The 26,113-nt window shown below is 31.2% G+C and overlaps 2 protein-coding genes across 2 annotated transcripts in view; both read right to left on the bottom strand.

The window, feature by feature from the left end:
• LOC126739219 (dual specificity protein phosphatase 22-like) overlaps window positions 1–26,113 on the bottom strand; it is a 100,442-nt gene that overhangs the window by 2,780 nt on the left and 71,549 nt on the right. The window lies entirely within an intron of this gene.
• LOC126739220 (alpha-crystallin B chain-like) lies at window positions 17,302–18,088 on the bottom strand. The gene has a single exon (XM_050444798.1). The coding sequence runs from the start codon at window positions 17,978–17,980 to the stop codon at window positions 17,489–17,491; it is 492 nt and encodes a 163-aa protein (XP_050300755.1). The 5' UTR covers window positions 17,981–18,088; the 3' UTR covers window positions 17,302–17,488.

Consider the following 26,113-nt stretch of genomic DNA (forward strand, 5'->3'; position numbering starts at 1 on the left):
TTGAGATCCGGATTTATGAAAAGATTAAAACAAGAAAGTTCTAAGTCATTTTTCTAAGATTAAGGTCAGTCATTGACGAATAGCGGCAAATTAATAGGGAAATACAAAGAAACACTAATACAAAGAAACACTAGTAACATGCATGCGAAATTTGGCAAAAATCAGTATACTAGAAAAAAGTTATTAAAAACAATAAAAGTTATTAAAAACAAAAATCTATTTTTTTTAACACCCTATATCTTCCCTAATTATGAGTTTTCGAGAAAATTGTATAGAAATTTGTTGCATTATTTTTTTTTGGTGACAAACATTAAAGGTGACGGCTATTTGTGGAATTATGACATAAAAAAGGCATAGAATAAGGCAAGTTTTCTAGACTAAGATTGCTTGCTGTAGATAACATGGGCTAGATGAAGGGAAAGAACATCAACTGGTAAGAATATTTAGGTTCTTAAAAAGCATGGATTACGCCAGGTTAGTCCATTAAGAGGTTGCAATAACTTTAAAGTTTGTTCCGAATATTTTTCTGCCTTAAATTATAATAGCCCTAATAATCCTCCTGGGTCAAGGCTTAGGTTTGATGCAATTCCATGGTCTCCTCCAAAACATCAGACTCTGTTAGAACACAGCCTGCTGTTTTTCATTTTTCCCAATAGTGAGAAAATTATTTTTAGATGACCAATTTGTTGTTAATGAAATTCAAGTTGCAAGTTCAGAGACTGTAAACTGCAAGTCAACTGTATCAGGCAATGTCCAGTTAAATTGTCTACCAACAATACCATTAGGGAGCTCTTGTTCTAATATTCCCACGAATTTTATTGATAAATATTCCTTTCTATTTGAGAATGGAAAAGGCAGTCGTGCTAAGGCTGGTCTTTCAAAGAAAAGCTTAACTCGTAAGCAGGAAATTGTTGTTATACATTGAAAAGCAATGTATAATATCCATAGATCCACCATAAGCAAGTTATCTAATTTGATGTTACTTCTGAAAAATGAACGAGCACATATTGCTTCTTTAAAGTCTCTTCATAATGATCGAAAGTTTTTTGAAGAGAATCTTAATGAAGTAACTAAAAGAATTCACTAACTCTCAATTGCTAAATGCAAATCGTCCACTTTCTGGTCGCAGGTGGAAAGTGAAAGTGGAATCGGAATTCTGGATTCTATGATCAATTCTAAACACATTTCATGTATAAGACTCTATATCAATCTTAAACTATTATCGAAATACATACCAACAATTGTAAATCAAAATTTTTTAAAATTTTACCAAGCTGTAAAATCTAAATGACCTAACTCGGATAAATACGGGTTGTATTTTCCTATCTTAGTTTTTCATAAGCTATCTTTGTTTAACAATAGCTTTAGATTTAACTAAAGCTTAAATTTAAAAAAAAACAAATTTCTACTTTCAAAATGTTAAGCAAATAAGGGCCCTTTTTTAATAATAGAAACTTTGGTACAAAGGGGGTGGCTTACACCCCGTCATCCCCTGAAAAAACGTGTGTCTCTTAGGTAGATAGTGTATTTTATAATCTCTTATTTATAAACTGAGTTTGAAGGTGTAATAAAATTATTAATAATTACTGTGATTTTTTTAAATTATTCATTATTTTACAAACATTTATCTTTTATGCTGCAAAAAATTAAATCTACACCAATTTTTTCTGTATGTTTTTATAGTTTTTTTCTTAACTTTATTTTAGACGTTCAGATTTAAAATCAGATTTAATCCTTAAATATGGAAAAAGGAAATTTATTGCTGTAAAAATTTTCGTTTCTGATTCTGTTGCTGACTACTATGACGTTAAAAAAAATCTTTAATCAAGGAACATGTATGGCAACACTGTCACTTCGCGGCCTTATATCCAAACATCAATAGAAAAGAATAAGGGAAGATCGAAGGGAATTTTCTTTGTGTTATTTATATGAAAAATAAATTTTATTTAGGCTTAATTTTAAATAAAATATCCCATATTTCATATTATGACATCTAAAAATTATCAAAACAATAAATAATACGCTATGCGTGTCTTGGGTATGTTTTTTACACGAAAATATAGTTAGACTTATTTACAAGAAAAGGTAAAAAGAAATTGTTAATATTATATAAAGAATTTCCTCTTTTTAGTAATTTTTTATGCATAATATTATTAATATTAAATTTTTTTTCAACTACAAAATACTTAATTGGTACGAAGGTACACATTGTCATGATTTTTTTTCTTTTTTTATTATTGGACTATGAGGATAAGAGAAGAATACAAAAGCTACAAAATTCATGTATTCGACTTATTTTTGGTATTTGCAGACGAAATCATGTATCATATAAGTTAGGTGAACTAAAGTGGCTTAATATGTCTAATCGCTGACTGATGCATTCATTGTGTTTTTATTATAAAATTTTAAAAAACCGTAGCCCGCCATACCTTTATCGGAAATTTTCTTTTAATACTTGATGTTTATCATTTGAATCTTCGAAGAAAAACGTTTCAAATTTCTAAACAGAATCGTTCTCTTTCACTCTTTGAAAACCATCTAAGTAATAGAAAGCAATTTGTTAGAATTCTCGCTAGTGAATCAGATTGTGCAGGAGTTATGTCTGGGGTGTCACAGGGCGCCATTCTAGGGCCACTTTTATTTTTGCTGTATACTTTTGATTTAAGCAAAGCTGTTGAATTTTCCCAAACTCAAAGTTATGCCGATGATACACAGCTTATTTATACTTTTGATCCATTGGAATATAATGAAATTGAAGCAAATGTAAACTTGGACCTTAGAAAAATCACCGTATACAGCAAGAAACACAACTTATTTTTAAATGCAGGGAAGACTAAAGTTTAACTTTTCTCCTCTATGCAATATTCTTTGTTTTTAAAGGTATACCTTAAGTTTGAAATGAATGTTAAAGTGTTGAAGTTCAGTGAGGCTTCCAGAAATTTGGGTGTTTGTTTGGATGCTCAATTAAGATTTTCCCAACATGTATCTAACTTATGCAGGGCCTGCTACTTATCGCTAAAGGTACTATATGCGAACAAACATAATTTACCGTATATTGTTTCGACAAGATGTTCATAAGTTCTCTTTCTATGCCGAATCATCACAAGGCAATTTTTCAACGTTGTTTTACATATAATAATAGTATATATCATTGTATAATAAGTATATCAAACATTTTAGTTTAAAAAATCTTTTTACATTTCGCAAACAAATTAAAGAAATATTTTTGAGTTCTCAGCAAGACGTTGTTGAGGTATAGCCTGTTAATATTATGCTATTAGATTATATCGTATTTATTAATTGTTAATTTAAGAAATTTTAGGGTTAATGTTAAGTAGCGTGCCTTAAAGACAGCTAGACTTCGCCTTTTGAGAAATGTACTTTTCCTCTTGAAATTAAATTTCTTTAAATAAAGACATTTATTATTATTATATATTTATAGTGCTGTTTAATTGTCAATAAATAGCCTTCTGAAACTTGTGTCTGGCATGGATTTTTCTTTTTGGTTTAGTTTAAAAATGTGATTTATTTGTGTTAAAAAGAATTACAAATAAATGTTACATAGGCCTGTTTATAATAAATTTAGATTTTAGTATTGTCACACTTAAGAGTTAGTTTATATATATTGATGCTTAGCCGCAGTGTTAAAGGGCAGAATCTGTTATATGAAGAAATCTAAATCTGCCGATTTACTCGTATATTTTTATATTCCAAATGAAGCTTTGTATGTATTATACAGTGCGAGTCTGTAACTTGGAATAAATTTGATAATAAATAAATGGAAGCGTGTTCGGAAAAACGCTCGGACATATAAAAATGTATTTTTACAATACATTTTTTTATACAGGGTGTACCATGTATGAGGGGCTAATACCAACTTTTTTATTTTAAATGGGATACCCTTTATGTTATTATATTTTTGGATTCTCCACAAAATTCCAAACTTTTTGATGTATCACATGCCATACCTTTATTCTTATCTTAATGATGATTGGGTACGGAGATAGAACAATAACCCAAACTGAAGTTTTGCATTTATTCAGACAGAAGTGTCCTGATTTACCACCCATATCTCAAAGTACTATAAGCAAGATTGAAAAACAGTTTCAAGAAAATGGTCATGTAAGAACAATAACTAGTTCTCGTCGATCTGCGCTTAATGAAGACACCGAAATTAATGTGTTATTAGCCATTGAAGAAAATCTTAATATTCGCACCAGGCAGGTAGCGCTCGAATTGGAAGTGAGCCAGTCTTCAGTAGTAAGGGTTCTTGAAGCAGAAAAATTGCATCCCTATAAACTAACAATTCTCCAGGAATTTAATGAGGAGGATGCAGATAGAAGAATTGAATTTGGTGAACATTTTATGGAATTAATGCAGAATAATAATCTTATTATGATAAGTTTTTAGTTTAAAGATTTTTTTTCTGGTTTTCTTTTGTCTCATTTCAAATAATTGTTTAGGGTAGGTACAATATGTCTTTACGTATTTCTCAAATTAATGTTAGATCACTAGTTCCGCATTTGGACGAGTTTAAGACTACCATTTTCAACAATAATTTCGACATTGTTGGTGTGACTGAAACTTAGTCTAGGTCCAGATATACCAAACAATAATATAAAACTAAATAATTATACCTTAAAAAGATGCGATAGGGCGTATGGCCGCGGGGGCGGTGTGGCTCTTTATATCAGAAATCAATTTAAAACTGAAATTCTCTTTTCTGAGAGTCATGAGTTTTTAGAATGTATCTGGGCAAAAATTACAATAAAGAAAGAACATTTTGTTATTGGAATAATTTATAGACCACATAGATCGAATATTCAGCAGTTTTTAAACAGAATGGAGGACCTTGTTTCTAACTTGTTTTCTTTGTATAACAACATATTTTGTATAGGAGACTTTAATATTGATATGTTACAATGCGATAATCTTTTCACAAAAAAGTTAGTTTCGATGTTTGAGCCCTTTAATTTGAAACAAGTTATAATGGAGCCAACCAGAGTCACGAAATCTTCTAGTTCCCTAATTGATTTAATAGTCACTAATTATGACCAAATTAAATGCACTGGTGTTATCTGTTCTGATTTTTCCGATCACTTCGTAGTCTATTGTGAGATACAAATGGCCAAATTAAATTATAAACCAAAAACTATCATTTCTAGAAATCTAAAAAATATAAACTATAACCTATTTAAAAATGACCTTCAATCGATACCGTTTAATAATGTTTACAATATCGTTGATGTTAATCAAAAAGTCGTATTTATTAACAACGCTATAACTAGCCTATTTGATATTCACGCTCCTCTTAAAACAATTACATTGCCTAAAAAACCCTTCCTACCCTGGATTACAGAGAATATTAAGAAAATGCAGAAATTAAGAGATACAGCTCTTCAGCAGTTTAAACGCACTAAACGTCCAGAAAAATGGGAATATTATAAATCATTAAGAAACTTAACAACAGCTTCAATAAGAATGGAACGCAAAGCCTATTATAAGCATAAATTTAAAAATTGCAGTACTCGAGAAAAATGGGAGGAACTTAATAAACTCCGTCTAAGAAAAAAGATATTCCGGTGCAGTTTAATGATGTTGATCAATTTAACAATTTTTTTATAAACTCTACTATCTCAAACCAGCCTTTAGATCAGGAACTTTTAAATTTTTATTCAACCAATAAAAATAGATTTCTCTTTGCAGTTCAGAGCAGTGGAAAATTATGAGGTATTTAACATAATTAAAAAAATAAAAAGTAAAGCCTTTGGATCAGACGGTCTTAACATAACTCTTCTTGAGCTTTGCTGTCCTCATATTTGCGAATATATTACATACATAATAAATAAATGCTTAGAAACTAACTATTTTCCCAATTGTTGGAAGGAAGCCATTGTCTTACCCCTTTCAAAAATAAGTAATCCTACTGACTATACACATTTTCGATCCATTAGTGTGCTACCAACTATGTCTAAAATATTAGAACGCGTATTGGATGTACAAATAAGGAACCATATTAACAGATTTTCAATATTACCCATTAAGCAATCTGGATTTCGCAGTGGATATAGTTGCGCAACAGCAATTTATTTTTTTTTTTTTTTTTTTTTTTAAGGATACAAACAGGTAAACCCACTACAGTATCCACTCATAAATATAGAAGCAAATATAAACTTGCAAACACTAAAGTTAAATACACTTAACAATTGCTAAACCAGAAAAAGACTATTAAATTTTAAATACTAATCTGTAAATACTAATTCCTACACAAAAGACAAAGTCTGGGACACGAATTATAGTAGCTCTCTCTTTCTTCAATACACCTCTCAGGTTTTTCTGGGTTTCAAAAAAAAAACTATGTTATTATAAAAATTTGATAATCTCATCATTCTACACAGTGGAGATGACTGACAACTGTTAGTATTTCTGAAAGGTAAATTAAAAAGATCACTAAGTCTTAACTGCCGTGATGGAACATTAAACCTCAACCCCTGCATCAAACATGGACAATCCACTTTATTATTCAACAGTTTATGCAAAAATAAAAGGTCTGAAATTTTTCGTCTGTTGTCAAGAGTAAGTATACCAAAATGTTTTCTTATATCACCTAAGTCATTAGTAACAATATTTAAATTATCCCTATAATAAAGACACTTTAAAAATTTGTTCTGCACAGATTCCAATCTATCTTTATAAATTGAGTAAATCGGATTCCAAACAACACACCCAAAATTAAGCTTGCTATAAACAAATGCATACAAAAAAATATAGGATCTAGAGGATTTCAAAATTTTAGCCTGCCTATTAATAAACCCTAACATTTTATATGCACTTAACACTAAGGTATTAATATGTTTATCAAAAAGTAACTTCTCGTCAAAAATTATTCCCAAATCCTTCACATCTTGAGCCCTTTTAAGATCAACATTATTTATATTATAATTAAATTGGATTTTTAATTTATTTTTAGTAAATGAAATAAACTGACATTTTTCAATATTTAAAAAAAGGCAATTGATCCGACAGTATTCAACAAGGCTTTCTATATCCTCTTGCAGAAGCTGGCAGTCTTCGTGTGATTTTATAGGTCTAAAGAATTTAAGATCATCTGCATAAAGCAAAAACTCCGAGTGTTTAAAACATTTAAATATATCATTTATAAATATTATGAAAAAAAAGGGGGCCCAAATGAGATCCTTGGGGCACCCCCGACGTTACATTAACTATTTCGGAGTTTACGCCGTTTATGCAGACTGTGAACCTTCGATTTGAGAGGTAAGATTCAACCCATTTTAAAAGAAAACCACCCACCCCTACCAAAGCTAGTTTTTTTAGCAAAATTGAAATGTTAATTTAAATCGAAGGCCTTGCTGAAGTCCGTGTAGACGCTATCAACCTGAATACGTTTGTCCATATTTTTCTTTAAAAATTCAAGATAGGTGAGAAGATTGCTGTCCACAGAACGGTTTGCAGCAATGGCAGATATTACCGATGACATTTTTCGTGCCCGAGATAATAACAAAGTCACTGCTCTAGATTTTACTAAAGCCTTCGATTTTTAAATCATCAAATATTGGTAGCCTTACTGCACTACATAGGATTCTCAAATCATGCTATAGCTTTAATAACGTCATTTCTAGGTAATAGGTCTCAAATGGTAAAAATTGATGCAACCTTTTCAAGTCGTCTTTCAGTTCTTAATGGGGTGCCTCAAGGTAGTATATTGGGGCCACTACTATTTAGTATTTATCCAACATGCTTTCCTCAATACCTTGAATACTGTAACTATCACTTCTATGCAGATGATACGCAGTTGTATCACTCCTTTGCACCTTCTGATTATTTAACTGCTTTGAACCATATAAATGCTGTTCTTGATGCACTTGTTAAAGTCTCTGGTAAGCATATGTTAAAATTAAACCCTAAAAAATGTGTAGTTATTCTCTTTGGAAGTAAAGTTCAAATAAGGACTATTTATGAAGAATCTTCTTTGTTTGTTGGACATCAAAAACTTCAAATAGTTGAGAGCACCAAGAGCTTGGGTTTAACACTCGATTCACAGCTAAAGTTTAGTGGACACATATCAAATAATCTTAAAAAGTCGTATTGTGCTCTAAAAACCATGTACCCTCTTCGACATTACTTAGATCTGAATAATAAACGTGAGCTATGCGACTCTCTTGTGTTGTCAAATTTTAATCATTGTGATGTGGTTTATGGACCTTGTCTAGATGGTCAAGACTCCTATAGAGTTCAAAAAATGCAAAACTCTTGTATTCGTTTTATTTATAGTATTAATAGGCGAGGTCATGTATCACATAAGCTTAATGATCTTAAGTGGCTTAATATGTTTAATAGACGTAAGCTACATTCCAGTGTCCTATTTTATAAAATTATTAAATACCGCAGTCCTCCCTACCTATACAATAAAATTACATTTCGGACAGACATTCACCACTTAAATTTAAGAAGTAAATCTTTAACTATTTCTAAACACAAAAATCAATTTTTCAAAAAATCATTCTCTTATAATATTTCTCATATCATTAATGCGCTATCACCCGATATAACTGATATTTCGAATTCCATTTATAGATTTAAAACAAAAGTAAGACAAATCTTATTGGATAATCAGTAACATGCATATTAGAGCTAGAAGATTTATTTTTCATTTTTCTTGTTTATAAATTGTAATTGAATGGCTAGTATTAGATATATTCTTCCGTATTTAATTGTTGTATTATTGTAATCTGTACCAAATCATCAACTACCTAGATGTAATGTATGTACATTATATCTAGTAGTTAGTTTAATTTATTAGTTGTTAGTTTAATTCGTTAATTTTATTTAAAAAGTAGTTTAGTTTAAAAAGTTTTTTATGTTGTAGCTATGTAATGTAGGTAGAACAGAACCTGCATTTTCAATGCAGGAGTCTGATACATTGGCTTTTATTTACCTCAATTATTGAATACACCTGTAAGTTTATATTCTATGTAATTTCCATGGTAAATAATTAATAAACGTTATTATTATTATTATTACAGAAAACATTTTTTTCGATGAGTCGACATTTATGCTAAACGGAGAAGTAAACCGTCAAGCTTGCCGTTATTGGGCACAAGAAAATCCATGTTGGATGAGGTAAAGCCACACACAACACCCAGAAAAAGTAAATTTTTGAGCAGGAATTCTAGGTCAGCAAGTTATAGGCCCAATTTTCTTCGAAGAAAATTTAAATGGAGCAAGGTACTTACAGTTTTTACAAGAAGAACTAATTCCAAATCTACTAATAAATAGCTGTTCTATTCCCTGATCCAATAGAAGCTGATATGCCGAATAGAAACATCTGGTTTCAGCAAGATGGTGCGCCTCTTCATTTTGCAAGCCCTGTTCGAAACTATCTGGATGCTATTATTGGCAGGAGAGGACCACTAGTATGGCCACCAAGATCACTTGATTTGACTCCGCTGTATTTTCGCCTATGGGGATATTTGACATCGAAAGTTTATGTGACCAAGCCGGCAAATATTGAGGAGTTGAAAACTAGAATAAGGCAAGAGTGTCCAAACATTTCTCCAGAATGCATAAGAAACGTTCAAAACGAATTTGTAATACGTTTAGGACTTTGCCAAGCAGTAAATGGTTTGTATTTTGAACACTTATTAAAGAACAAGATTTAAAAGAACGAACCCTCTTTAAGTTTATGAAATATACGTTTTCTTTAACGCCCTGTATCTTAAAAACAATCGAATAAAGGTATAGCATGTAATACATCAAAATGTTTGTAATTTTATGGAGAATCGAAAAATATAATAACAAAAGGGTGTCCCATTTAAAATAAGAAAGTTAGTATTAGCCCCGTCTGCATTAAAATATTCTGCCACCCAATCTAGCCATGGCCCCAAATTTTGGCCAATCAAAATTGATGTGGCTACTTTGAGTGGCACAATGTTATTGCATGGGCTAGATTAGGTGGCAGAATGTTTTCGACGCAGATGATATCTATTATAATTAACAAACAATATGTTTGATGTTAAACTATTTATATTGATTTTTGTATTTAGAAAGATAGATTTTATTTTAATTAAATTGCTATTTATATCCATAGAAATAGACTAGAGAATATAAATTAAATTATACATTACATTTTTAAGCAAGGATCAGTACGTAATATTTGAGAAAGCCACATACTAAATAATATATCGTGTGTTAAAAACTATGTAACGTTATAAATGAGTTCCTCTTAGAGAGTCTTTTGATGAATATATTGATTAAGTAGTTAGTTTTAAATATTTGTATATTTTTTAAATATTAGGTATATTTTGCAATCTTTAAAACTTGGTTTTGCTAATGAGATAATGATATTTAGATATTGTATCGCAATGATGGGTATATCATATTTGATATGTATATCACGCATTAGCGCAATTTTTAATAAATTTTAAGGGTTTATAAAAAAAAGGGTATATCACATTTATAGAAATTAATTTTATAAAAAAACAACATATTTTTAGGGTTTAAAAATGGATATAAATACATATAATTATTATATAAATATATATTAAAAAAATATAAACTAATCCTTCATATAATACATTGTAGCTGTATTTTATATACATTAATTTACCTAAGTTTAATGTGCATCGCCATGTTTTAAGGCATTGGGACGATTTTCCCGAACGTTTTTTGCCAAATTATGTGGCCGTTTGGCCCTTTTTCTTAAAGATTCGCATTGGGCTGGGCGGCCTATAGGAGCTCTTTTGCATCCCCTTACTACTCCTGGTCTTCGTCGAGCAACAGCAGTAGGTTGCACATTAATAGCTGATCTCCTTGTAACTTTAAGTGGGCTGCAACTTCCAGCTGTATTTAAAAAAAAATTCCCAAGCATTTTTTGTTTTAATTGAGCTAAGTCGTGACATAAATTTGGTTGAAGTGGTTCCAAATTTTACATGATTTTTCTTCATTAAAATAATAAGTGAGGTAAACTGATCCTTACTAATGTTCTCCTCTTGCTGAAGGTCAGTTAATGTTTGGTGATTATTAATATTATTTTCCGATATATTAAACCATTATTTAAGTTTACATCAGTAGCCAAATTTTCATCAGTTTCACCCACTCGTTCGGTCATGTTTTGATTTGTAGATGAAAATGGCATGTAAAAATCCTTTGATTGGACATTTTCTCCAAAAGCTAGCTGAGCCATTAAAAACCCTGATTCGACACTAAAATTTGGAGTATTTAAAGATGTTTTTTGAAAATAATGCAGCCTGGTGTTTACAAAAAGAGCCTAGCCGTCCATCTTCACAGCTGCAAACTCCGTTTGAAATATCAACGTCATACTTTTTATCCGAATTTTCACTCGGGACAGAATATAGGGTATTAGATAACTGGGAAATGGCCTGTTTCTGCAAGTATTTCATTTTCCCAGCCTACCTTTTTAAAAGCAACCTACATGTTGCATCTCTCTGATAAATATAATTTCTTAGTCTTCGCAGATAGTAGTCTTCCATTGCTGTGCAACAGAAATCCACTAGGGACACTGCATTATATACCGTATTTCTTGAAAGCACGATATCTTTAAATAACCTAAACTTATCTCGCTGTAATTATTAGTTTGATATCCGTGGGTTGTTGCGTCTCTATAGGCTAAACACCAATCTGTCCGCCTGTTCCAGTTATCCGTTAAATATTTTTGCCATTCTGGCAATGAAGCAGAATTTAAAATTGCCAAGTTAAATTCCTCGTTAGCTCTATCTTCTGTAGACGCTACTAAAATATCATGAAAGTTTTGATAAAACTCTTTTCGATGATTTGCTGGAATACCATGTTTTTTCTCCCACAGCCAGCGCCATACCGCTTGTAACATATTATGGAACCAACAAAGCAAAGTTTTGGAATTGGGCCACACAGATTTTAAGGCCCATCTTTCAGAATTGGAGTCATCAGTCATAAAAAATTTCGGAAAACCTTGCCCGCAAAATGAATTTGGCACCGAGTTCTTTAGCAGTTCAAATCCTGCTTGATAATCACTTGCTGACTGTCCTGAGGTTATAATTATTGCCAAAGGAATTGCACCAATTTGACAAAGTGTCAGTAAAAACGTTAAGCAATGATTTAGTGAATCGCATGATGATGTACTGTCAACAAATACTATATCTTTGGCGAATAGCAAATTATGTGCTCTTTGCACAATTTTAGTTACTACTATGAGAGCAAATGGGTTTTCTGAATAATTTACAGTTATCCCCTTTGATTGAAACTCTTCTTGGTTCTCAAGAATTTTCTAAAAAAAAAACACTATGCAGTTTTTGAAAACTAAATAGGTACTTATTTTTAGAAAAACTTTTTTTTTTGAAGAAATTAGATTTTGTATTAATTTTATTATTATACCTACTCGTAAGTTGTAATAAAACTAAATAATATCAAGGGTCTAACTCAGTCAGAGGGGCGTATCCGCCAAAAAGTAAATTTTACAGGAGAGATGAAAAACGTTTAATTAATTTATCGTAAATGTTTAATTATTCAAAAAAAGATAAAAATGTACCCTTTAGAGGTATTATATACCCCTAAAAGGCATATTTCAAACTTTTATGATAAATTAATTAAATGTTTTTCATTTCTCCTGTAAAATTTATTTTTTGGCGCATACGCCCCCCTATGACGTTAGACCCTCGATATCGACGACGTTACGACAGAAAGGCATAAGTGACACTCACGCTTTTTTTCAGGAGACGAAAAAAACGTTTACAGTCGTAAAATATTTAAATCATTGATTTTTTTTTTAAATTTTGATGTTCCTGATATAAAAGATTTTGTTTTGAAATGTTTTTATTGAATAAAACTTACACAAACATGAGATATTTAACATTTTGGCGCTTACGTCTTTTTCAAAATATTCTGTGGCGTAAAAGCCTTTTCAGGAGGTGGTTAGAATTTTGAGCCGAAAAATAAGTTGTTAGAAAATGTCGGTTAGCATCTTTTACGCCTTTTGATTTCATAGATTAAAACAATAAATGGTAAATAAGCCTTTATTGCTTTTAAGGTAACATTTTAGGAAAAAATATAAAAAAAATGTTTTTTCGTAAAATTAAATACACAAAAAATAAAACAAAATTCTTTGTTAAAACTAGATAATAAAATATTAAATACTCGTATTTAAAAGTAACATAAAATGTACATAAAAAACATAAAAATTAGTATCAGGTCAGAAACAGGAACCCTTAGAGCTAAACTAAAATCAACTTATTCTAACAGTCATAGCCCAAAATAAGACTAATAATAAAATTAGTACTCCTTCAAAATTGTAGGCAAAAAAAATTTGTTTTGGTATTTTTAAAAATGTAATAAATGTAACTTAAGTTACACTATAAAACAAACAAAAAATATATAAAAAGCAGAATTAAAAGTAAACTAAAAACTAAATATAATGACCATAAAGCTTCAAAGAATTCTAACTAGTTACTTGTTTAACACTTAAAAATAAAAAATAAATCTTTCTTCTTTTCCCAACAATATTTCTAAATAATCTTTCGAACATTTTTTTTTTAAATCTTTCAACGTCTTTAGATTTTAGATATAATATTATCACAGATTAATATAGATACGCTCACCCTTACGCTTACGCTTACGCTTACCCTATATTAATCTGTGATAATATTATCTTCTATGTCACTTTCGGGTAAAACATCTGGTACATTATTATTTCCCTTAAGAGCCATGTACTCCGCATGATATTGTTTTTTTATCTTTAGACTTTGACAAAGATCTAAAAGATTTTTTAATTTTTGAGGATTAATGGGCAATTCACTATTATAAGCTCGAGGGATATTAAATCCATTTCGTCTCTCAACCCACTGAATTTCGTGTGGCATCTCCATGTTGTAATTTGTAAAGGCAAAAAATGTATTTTTATTGTTCTTACTTACAAATTTAGCACTGGTTATATTAGAAACCTTAATCTCCATGCCACTGAGTGTCTTAAGTTTTTTAGGAGTAGATACAGATTTCCAATCTAAAAAGTCCTCGTAGTGCATTGAAACTACTTCGTAAGGCTTTGGGCGACGTCTAGCATTTCGAATGACAGTCGTCCATTCTGAAGGTGCCTCAATATTCATTTTTGATGCATAGCGTTCAATGACCGCATGTACGCTATCAACGGGCATATAAGTATGGCCTGCAACCAGATAAGTTATTGTTATTTCTTTTATTGACTTAGAATTCGACACAAAATACTGTAACATTGAAAAAACAAATTTATTTTTGTTTTGTCCAGGACAATTGTCACAAAAAAAAGATATTTTTTTATACTGGCCATCGTTATCCAGTTTTGTAAAATATGAAAATAAATTTGAACATATTTCGTTGACCCCTCTTTTCCCATCCTTTTCTCCCCCCCAGATATAGCAAAAAGTATTTTTTGACTTACTTTCGTATATCGTGAAATTATATAGAGCATATTTTCTGCTAAATCCAAACATCATGCTAGGTCCATGAGGTGTTGCAAGAACCTTTTGCAAATCAAAAGAAACAACAATAAACTCATCCTTATTAGAATTACCCTGTTCCGTCAAAAATAATTCTTTGGCGGTATTTTTATTTTTTTGATGTTCAATATATTTATTTTTTTCATCATCTGTTCTTTCAGCTTCTGGAATATTTTCATATCTAACGCATGTAGAACATTTATCTTTTCTTGGTACATGTATACCAATATTTAGTTTTTTAAAGTTTTTTTTAAAAGTGGAAATTTTAAAAAGCACGCCATTATTTTCATTTATTCTTGTGATATAAATTTTATAAAGATTTGAAATGCTTTTAGTGTCTGCTGGTAAATATAACTTAGTACTTGACCCTCTACAGTAGTGCGAGGGAATAGCTGGAAGACTCTTTATAAAATTTTGAAAAGCTAACATTTGTTCTGGAGTGACTTTATGTTTTGGTTCATGTTTACCCCTTTTCTCTTGATTAACTTCAATTTTTCCTTTACTTTTGAGTAACATTTAATGTATTTTTAAAAAATTGTAAGCAAACACGTTTTTGTACATTATTATTCATGAGAAAGTACTGGTAAGTTAGATTACGGCGCGAGTCTCCAACTGTTCTTTTTCGCTTTACGGATATAACGTTAACACAACCATTTATAAAGTTTTTTTTGTCTAAGCTATCGAGACTCCAGAAATTCCTAAAAATAGTTTCTCTGTTTTCAGGGGTAAATTTATTACATTGATTTACACAATTTTTACCAAAACATGGATTAGGAAGAATTTTTTTTCAGGTACGCGTTTGTTTTTGTAATTTAGATAACTTTGCCCCAAGTTACGCAATTTTCGTTGACGCAATATCTTTCTTTCTTTTTTTTTTCTCTTTTGTCCTCTACCAAATGTTTCAGTCGAGGATTCAGTGCTCTGAGATGAGGTAACAGATGTTTTACTAGAAATTAAACCCTTTTGAGCTAAGACTAGAACTAACACTTTCGGTTTCACTCTCATGGAATTCTATAAAGTTCGATTCGGATTCGGAATACACAGAATCATTGTGAAGTTCAACGTTATTATAATCTGTTTTATTCAATACTATAAGATTATCACTACTGGCACTATCTGAATAAGGCACGAGTTTGGTATCACAGATTGATTGCAGATTATCAGTCTCTTCGCTGGCAATAGCGGCAGTCTCAATTGTTTCATCGAAAATGTTTGAAAATAAACTACTATCAATATTAAAATTTGAGCTGACATTAAGACTAAAATCCAAATTATCAATAACAGAATTATGCAGTTCTTGTTCTTCGTTTAGACTTTCAGATTGTAAAAGAATGTCATGTTGTAGTGCTTCATGTAGGTCTGTTTCAGAAATATTATTATAATTTTGATTATTCGTCTGATCTTCCCTCATGTTTTGTAGGGCCAAATTTTTTATCTTTTGCCCACGAGAAATCATTCTGAAAATAATTATAAAAAAGTCGTAAGCGACATACAAAAATTTAATTTTTAAACAACAATTACGCATAAAAAACAATATCTAAGTGTAGGAAAATACTTTAAATAATAATATACCAAACATCCTTTATTTAACAGCTTCATGTTTTCCTAAGTCAGTCAAGTAGTAATTGTTTTATTGAGAACTTAAATTGCAATGTAATTTATATGGCCAAATGGTGGTTAGACCAATCAAATAAAAAAAATTAAAACGGCGTAACCGACAACGTAATTAAAAGTGATTTTTTTAAATGTTTTATAATTTATTATGTTAATTAAACTATACAGACGTTCAACTAACAACAAAACAATAATAAATATATTTAAAAATTACTTACTTTGCAACAAAAAACAGTTTTTCCAGGCCCTGGGCGTATACACCTTCACGTACGGATGACTGTCGCTTACTGATTTCCGTGTCGAAACTCGCAAGAAATTAAATTGGCGGTTAGAAAGTTTGACGCTCGGTTTTGTTCGCTTAGAATTTTTTGTCCCTTACGTCCTTTTAATAGGTAAATAGGGCTTAAGAAGTATATTATTTTGATGCCAAAAAATAAAATTCGTGATTTTGGCGCTTATGCCTTTTTGTCGTAACGCCATCGATATGTAGGATGTAGGTATAAGCCAGTTCTCAATCAGAAAGCAAGATTTAGTTTTGTTTTAACTTTGCACAAAAAGTATTTTCGCTTACATTTGAATACTCAAACATTAAAGGTAGTTTTTTCGTATCCATCATGAATAAATATCAATCTTAAATAAAAATGTCTTTGCATAAATGTTACCAAAACAAAACACAATGAGCGGGAAATCAGCACAACACGCAACGCAACCAAGCACTTCTAGCGGACAAGTGCATCCTCAAGCCTCCACAATCTCGACATTCTGACCCCTGATGTAGCGCATACAATAACATTATGCCACTCAAAGTAGCCACATCGATTTTGATTGGCCAAAATTTGGGGCTATGGCTAGATTGGGTGGCAGAATGTTTTAATGCGCCCCGTCTACATGGCACACCCTGTATAAAAACTTTTTATTTTAAAAAATGCGCAGCTTACAATCTCAATTGATGTATTCGAGCGTTTTTCCGAACACGCCTCCATTTATTTATTATCGAAATTATTCCAAGTTACAGAATTTAATATTAAAGAAAATATTATTCATCCTCCAATTTCTTTTTGCTTACAATAGTCCAAAGATTAGCTTACTATTTCATATTCAAAAATATTAAAAATATTTTTAATATTTTAACGGAGATACCTAAATTCGACTAGAAGAACCAAGTAAAGTTTTATTAATAACGTTTCAAAAACAAACCACATAATAAATAAGAAGCATTTTTTTATTTAATATTTCTCAACATTAAACAACTTTTAAAAAAACTTACACAAGTAAGAATTAAAAAAAAGCACATATTTTATTCTACATTCTAATCAGTCTAAAGAATAAATCAAATAATTACAAAAGATCATACAGGAGGTAGCTTAAAGAAGAACCAGATAGGAACAAATTTACTTCTTCTCCTGACCCTCCTTTCCATCAGTGATGTGCTCCACCGGAATGGTCTTCTCCTGAGCGATTTCCTGGGGCTTTTTGGGTGCAGTGACGGTCAACACCCCATCATCCGTTAAACTGGACACGACATTTTTCAAGTCGTGTCCTTTAGGCAGCACAAATCGCCTCACAAAATGCCTGGAAATCAGCCCGTGGTCGTCCTCCCTTTCCTCGTGTTTCCCTTCGATTTCTATCGCGTTCTGATCGGTGATCGTTTTCACTTTTAACTCTTCCGGTTTAAAACCGTCCACGTCCAGTTTCACTTGAAATTTGTCCTTGAGTTGGGCAACGGACGCCTGTTCCGCTTCTGGATATTTTAGGAAATATTTCGGCCGGTTCATAAACGACGTCGGACGGAAGAATTCTTGTTCCAACATACGCATTTCGTTCTCCATTTGTCGTAGGGGACGCATCATGTCCCTGAACAGAATTGGCACGAATCGCGACATCTTTTTCGTTTATTTATTAGGGAAAATCGCACTGGAATTTCTCGATTTGCGAGTTGAATTTGCGCGTGTCTACGATTTCAAACTGACTGACCTACGTTCGCCGGTTGCCGGTATTTATATTTGACGCGGACGTTTCCGTAGCGTTCGAGAATCGCGACGCTATTATTCTGGAAATATACAGTGGGTCAGTCAGAGTGAAATAATGGAACAAATATTTGGGGCATTTTCATTTGAAAACGTTAGTAAACGTCTCATACTAAATAAACTTCGATGCACATCACGTTTAACGTAATATATTTATTGCTGTTGCTGGATTCATAATAGGGTTGTGGTGTTTAATTTTTAATCAAATTAGTCTTCTTTTTTTTGTAATTTTTTTCTATATGGAATATTTATGGTTTTCTTTTATTATATTCATAATAATAATAAGAAAGTCTTTATTTCTGACGGTAAAATTTTATATATAAATAATAAAATGGATAGATAATAATAAAATAATGTATTATAATTCGAAATTTGTTCATGAGAAACAAGTAATTCTTTTAGTCTTATGGTTAGAACCTTTGGTATGACTTTCAAATTACGCGACAGTTTTACCACTAACCAAGATTTTTTATTTTACTCTCTACACGTGTTTCAGTAACGATGTTAGCATCTTCCGAAGAAGATTAAAACTAAACTATAACCTACTTACAAGTGGCCTTATATAACAAATCTTAAACACTAAATAAACTATACAGTTGACTCTAAGGGATTGGACCTTTACCCCTCTTAAGAATGTTTTTTTTTGATTTTTAAACATAAGTAAGATTTTTAAATTAAGGTAGGATCAAATGCAACGAAAGCTTTCTTATTTTCGTCGTTTTGAAATGTGGTAGAGTTTTTAGGATTACCTTTAAACCTATGTCTTTCAATCAGCTTATTAATAATATTATCCTCATAGCTATTGACCCTAGCAATTGTTTTAATTGTTGCTTCTTCTTTATTAAATCTGCTATTACTTAAACGAAATGAGACCAAACGATGTACCAAGAAATGCATGCTAGCCATATGTTGAAAACTAAAAGTATTTGTTTCTTTTCTATAAATATCAAATTCTAACTGATTATTATTTTTAATGACAAGAATATCTGAGAATGGAAGTTGGTTATTTTTCATGTTCGGAGGAAAATTTAATAGATAATAAATATGGATAATAATGGATAATCAAACTCGTGAAAAGTATTGAAACGCATTTTTTGCATTTAACTCAAAACGGTTCATGAAGAGCTCTGCTAGGAAGGGAGACAGGGAATTAGATGGCTGTACCTTTTGTTGTTCATAGTACGAGTTGTTATATTGAAAAATATTTTGGGACATGCAAAGTCTTGTTAATTTAATTATTTCTTAGATATTATCGAAACCATCAATATCATTATTGTTGCTTCAGTTGCTTGAAAGCAGAGTGTGATAATTTTTTAAGATTTTCCGAAAAAGAACTGAACAACATATACATTTATACATTATAACAACCCTAAATAAAACATTCGAAAGCAGCGGTTTTGTGAAATGGTGGTGTTAGCTTACCCCTATGCCTAATATTAATATTGTGAATATCTGTCCTAAAAGAAAGTACGTTATACAAATATTTTGGGAATTTATTGCAAAGAATTTTGTTATAAAAATATGTCTGATACAGTTCTCGCCTCTCCTCCATGTTTAGCCAGTTACATTGATAGATCTAAGATTTTTTAATTCCTTGGAGTAGAAAATTTTGGGAATAAGAGTTATTAAAGCCTTTTTCCAAAATTCAGGAAACACGGATTGTTCAATAATTAAAAATATGAGTTAAGTAGGGTAATAAATATGGATTATAGAGTTTTAAGATATATGAACTCACACCGTATATGTCCACTGGTTTAGATTTCATGTTTTGTAATATTTGTAGTACCTCAACTGCGGTTACTTTGAAATAAATAATAAGATGTACTTTTTCATGCATAGATTTTTCATATTTATTTAGAATATTTAAATTATTATTTATTGGGACTATTTTAGTAAAAAAATATAGATCTTTAAGATAATCGGCATTTACACATTTATTTTTAGACCATACGAAATGGAAACTTATTAGGTCTTACCAGATGTCTGGCCTATGTTTGAATGTATTTTATATTTATATATTTGTATTATTATATATTTGTATATTTAAAACGTGATAGTGCATTGTTTCTATCGTGTTTGATCATCTCACGGGTTGTGTGCGTTATCTATAGCAGATTTTTTTTATTCATATTTACAGGCGCATGAATGTCTAATAGGATATTAAGATTATAGTTGAATCGTTTATTTCAAAAATAACGTAAGTCAAAAAAGTATAATTTTCAGGAAACATAAACAACTGATTATTTAAAAAAGTATGTTTTTTTAGTAGAAATAAATATTTTTTATTTGAAGTGATTAGTTACCAAAAGGAAGCGCATCGAAAAAAATTCCAAAAAACTTTGTTGTTAAAAAAAATTAAATAAAAATTTTCACTTATGTTGTTTTTGCACGGAGAAAATTTGTTAAATTCTTTTTTGCATTTTTAGGAAGATATAAACTAAAAATTACATGTTCAAAATATTTATTCAAAAATAATTATAAATTCAAGCAAAAAAAACAGGTAGGTTAAATAATATTTAGGGTACATAGTCAAAATCTTCGTCATTCTCGACATTCTCTTGGAAATCTTGCTCTTCTCCTGTTGGCCATCGAGAAATTTCCTCATAAAATGGCATATGCTGTTGAAGTATGCTATTTCTGACTTGTTTGATGTTTTCCATTTTTTTGGGATTTATGGGAACGTGGCCCAATGGATAAACCTGCTTGTCTGGTAAAGATATTTGCATAGCTTTGTTTCTAACCAACTGGAACGTATGTCTACTTAAGCCATCAATGAACTGTCTGGCAACAATGGCTCCTTTTTTATTCCTATCATATTCAAAGGACATATACGTGGATGGAGAAAATGACTGTTTATTTTCTTTTGGAACGTGTCTTCCAAAACTCTCATCTGATAGGCATGTTCTCTTACAGTAGGTAGGCCACCATTTTGAAAAATTCATGTCTTCACACGTTGACAACAAAAATACGGAAAAGCTTGGGTTTGCCTTTGACATTATGTCATAATACCCTCCAGGGACATATATACGGTCACATTTCTTTATTTCTCTCTTCATAACGCCAAAGTCTTGGTCATTTCGAAGAGATGAATGACCGCGTATGGGAAAATCATGTGTTATTTTCGAAAAACGTATTGTGTCAGTTATATCAGATAAAAATCTTATCATTGTATTATTCTTATTTAGATCTGGACAGTTGTCTGAGAAAAGATGAAGTTCTTGGATATTTTCCCCCAAAAAATTATCCAAATAGTGATGGATCATGGAACAAACTCGTTGACACCTTTATTTGCCACTCCTTCAAGGTAAACGTAAAATACGGATTCATTAGTTTTGAGATTCTTGATCCCAAAACAGTTGACCCATAGTTGTCTAAGGTAAAATATCTCCTGTATTGGTATATTTGGGAGTGGCAAATTTTGCATATAATCAAACGTTAAAGCAGCCAGATCGTCCCGATTCTGATAAATTTCTTTTACAGCTGCAATCTTGTTATGAAATTTTTTCGCTCATCTTTTACCGCGAGCCCTGCGTCGGCTGCCATTTTCGCATTATCTCCTAAAGTGGGGCTCCTGATTTTGACCCCTAATTCTTCACAAGTAATACATGTGTCGACCTGTGGTCTTCCAAACCGTAAAGAAAAAGTGTTTTTGAAATAGTTGGCGTAGAACGCATAGGTAACTTTTAAATTCGGATGTTTTCTTCTGAACAAATCATGCATAGTTTTAACATCCAATCTTGCATCTAAATATTCAATATCTTTGCCTGAGTAATGAGTTTCTCTTTCGAGGGAAATCCATAATATGATCGTGTATTTCTTTTAAAATTTTGGGCCGTGTAGTATTGGCCTTGGGATGTTGGCCTCGTTTGTCATGAGGAGTTTCCGATCTAACAAGTAGGTCGCATAGGCGTCTTACTCGGTTTTCTGGTATGCCAAAAATGGAGGTAAAAGCTTTCTTGCATACGACTTTATTTTTCAATTTTGTAACGATGAAATATTTGAAAGCATAATCTCTAGGTACAGCTCCTTCTTTACGTGGTCGGTGGGTCTTTACTGTTTTTTTTCCAATAAGCTGTTGCATGAAAATATCTTGTTCATTCTTAGTTTGAAAAGAATTGATTTTACTAATACAAAATGCCAAATCATCTTGAGTAAGATTTTCAAGCATGCCATTTTACATCTAAAATATATTAAAATATCTCACTAATGATTCATGCCAATTAGAACGAAAAACTTACGTGCAACGGGTTCGGTAGCACGTGGCGGCAAAACTTTTCCTTTCCAGTTGATATGTTCAAGCCCCTTAACTTTTGATTTCTTGATAATATTCCTTTTGTATGATTCTGGTCGCCGTTGCCTCTTTTTCAGATGTTCTGGTCGATCTTCTATTTCACTACTTGAACTATCGGACATTTTTCGACGATATTTACGTACCAAAATAAAAAATTACGTTACGACGACTAACAGTCAACGACAAACTGAGGATGTAAACAACTAAGAATAGCCACACAGAAGAAACGTCATGATGACGCCCCCACTCTTGATAAGATAATCGTTGCAAAAACAACATTGACTAATGTGGTTTTTGCAGTGAATTCTGAAATTGGAGTCGGATTTCTATATCGGTATATTTGACTAACGTGGTTTTTGCCTATAACGTGTAGGAACACATGACAAGCTGTTTCATGCCAAAAACGACATATTGCAAAAAATTGACTTATGTGGTTTTTGAAATGAGCGATTCAGTTAGACAAAATTAATTTTTTTATAATGAAATCAATGCCAAATAATAATAAGGTATTGATTGTAAGCGTGCGTTGAATAATGTGTAATTGTAATAGTCTTAAAATCTTTAAATTCTTTAAATAAGTGTTTGACTTTCAGTGAATCGAAGGCAATGTCGCAGCATACCAGATCATGATTGGAAGTATCGTGAAATAATATAGATTTCTTAGTCTGGATAATGCAATTATTTGGAGCTATTATTACATAAATAAGTGTAATAATAAAAATTATTACATAAAAATTATTACATAAATAATTTGCTTTAACCTGTCATATTCTAAAAGGGAATAACATCTGTTGAAAAAAGATTAAAGATGTTGATATTTAAATCTCCCATAAACACTACATGATCATATTTAGGAGTACTTTCGAGCCTGTGGTCTTCCAAAATTGCTAAAAATTCAACTGAATTATTTTTTGGAAAAGGAGGGTGGCTTGTATATACAGCCTACGATATATGTGTAATACTTTTCTATCATGCCTTTCCAAGATGCCTTTCCTGGAATTCCCAAATCGACAGAGACGATGTCACTACTCAGCTATATTTAACTCTCACAACATAGTAGTCACCGACCTGTAAAATTTCCTTAAAACCAAAAACTTAGCAACCAGCAAACGAATATTTAAGTGAGCAATTGTAAGTAAAGAATTTATTTATAAATATTATACTAAGAAAATTATTTTTTATCAAAGTATACCAAGTCTTCACTAATAATCAGAACTAATCTCAGAAAGGTATGCTATACTTATAATATTCAACGACTGACCAATGGTATAAACGTAATCGTGTCCAAAAAATATGTACAGGCGTTGATACTTTGTAGCGAATTTTTGCAGTTTGCTAATGTTTTTAATGGATGTTTTTTGATTAATATAGAAAATAAAAATCACGATTCACCCCGATTAGTCCAAGCACTTTTATAAGTTTTCGTTTTTGTATTGGGTTTTTTATTCAAGATTATTCTTATTACTATTATAAAAATATGCTTATTCAGTCACAGTACCACGCCCAATAAATAAATATTTGTTGATTTGCATGTGAATTTGGGTGGTTTTTGAATTTTTCTTTCTTTTCTTTAAGTTAGTGTCATAGTCACATTCAATATGGTTGTACTGGGTCAAGCCTACACTGACATTTTTGTTTTGTCTTGATTATTATTTACATATTTTATAATTATATATTGGATCATTTTCCTCTCCTGCGCTTCCCTGAATCTTCTCTCTTTCTTTATCTATCAAAAATGTATAACAGTCGTCGCCGCTATGCTATCTATTTTTAAATGATTTTTTTTTGTTCAAACTTTCAGTCAAAATGTATTTTTTTTAAGGAATGTTTTTATGTACGATCTATTTTTGGTTGCATTGTTTTTATTTTGTTTATTTTTTATTTCGTTTTTTAAGGATGCATCACATAAGAATACTTCTTGCAGAGATATTTTTTCAGAAACAGTTTTTATAATAGAGATGCATGCCTATTTGCTAACTTGACTTACCTAGATCTCTTAATATAAAAATGGCAGTTTAAATTGGAACCACTTTGCAAAAATCGAGTATTTCCGGGAAATGTTTCAAGATTACGGACATCCGCCATTTTGAATGTTTCTGCTGTCATTATAACATGAAAATGAACTAATAGACATGTTAACTTTTAAAATGGCCGCCATCTTGGAAAGGAGCTTACAGAACTTATGTGAGACACAGAGAAGGATATATGTATATCAATTTTAAATTGTTTTTTTCATAGAATATCGCCATTTGAATTTTTGTAAATATTAAAAAAAAAACTATTTAAAAAAACAATTGCATGCAACCAGAAAGAAAAAAGTACCAAAAAAGAAGTCCATAAAAATCACACTAAGTCATTAGGCCTGTTTTGAGTTCATGCAAAAATTCACTAAGTGACTTAATGAGTTTTATATAATAAATGTGGTGCCATCACTGGGACTTAGTGAGTTTTAATTGTCAAAATAAAATTCTGTTTTCTATAAAGGTACTAACAAGATAAGAATTTGTCAATCATTTTTTATGAAAACGCTTTTGACAGCTTTTTGACAGCTTTTAAAAAGAGAAATTCTTTGGGTGTATTCGAAGGTGAAGATGGAAGAGGAAAAAAGCTTCTGTTAATAAAACTTCCGATTCTGACATAGATATTGTAAAGGCCCACATTGAAAGTTTTCCAACAATGGAAAGTCATTACAATCGAAAATCTTCAAAACGACTCTGTTTAGATCGTAAGCTATCAATCTCAAAGATGTACGACCCTACCGGGCCTACTGTTTAAAGAATAATTTTAAATCAGTTTCTTCCCATGCATATAGAAACAATTTTTGCACATCTTATAATATTTCTTTTTTTAAGCCAAAAAAAGATCAGTGCGCAACTTGTAATCGGTATCAAGATTCTAACATTCAAGACCGCTGTAACTTGGAAGATACATACCAAAATCATATTACTCGGAAAAACGAAGCAGCCCGATCAAAATAAATTGATAAAGCTGCTTTGGAAGACAATTCTGCATTTATCATGGTTACGTTCGATTTACAATCTGTGTTACAGATTCCATCTTCCGATGTTTCACCGATGTATTACAGCCGAAAAATTAATATGTATAACTTAACTGTTTATGAAGCTCCAGAACCACACAGAGCATACTGCTTTGCATGGACTGAACTACATGGAAAGCGAGGTAGCTGTGAAATTGGAACATCACTGTATAATTGGTTTATAGGCTTAAGGCCGGAAGTAAAACACGTAACCTTATATTTAGTGGACAAAACCGAAACCAGAATATTGCTGCTCTATTTCTTTATATTGTTCAAACAACTGCGGTCGATATCATGGAGCATAAATTCTTAGAAAGTGGCCACAGCTACATGGAGGTTGATTCCATGCACAGTGCCATTGAAAAAGAGAAAAAATATCAACCAGTTTATGTAGTCCATGACTGGATAAGTATTTTTAAACGAGATAGATCCAAACGTAACCGAAATAAATTTGGAGATCCATTCATCACCAAAGAGTTTAAGTTTAATGAATTTCTTAACTTACTGGATTTATCCAAGACTTTATTTAGAAATAAGACAACTGGTTGTAATAATGATAAAGTAAACTGGTTGAAAGTAAAGTGCTTCAGATTTCAGAAAATGCAGCCTGGTATTCTTGAATACCGCTATGATTATTTTGGAGAATATAAAAGCATTAATA

This window comes from Anthonomus grandis, chromosome 8 (assembly GCF_022605725.1).
Source record: "Anthonomus grandis grandis chromosome 8, icAntGran1.3, whole genome shotgun sequence".
Classification (NCBI taxonomy): Eukaryota; Metazoa; Arthropoda; class Insecta; order Coleoptera; family Curculionidae; genus Anthonomus; species Anthonomus grandis.

What these genes read in the sequence shown, in the direction of transcription:
- LOC126739220 (XM_050444798.1), bottom strand. Translation starts at nt 17,980, where the DNA reads ATGTCGCGATTCGTGCCAATTCTGTTCAGGGACATGATGCGTCCCCTA.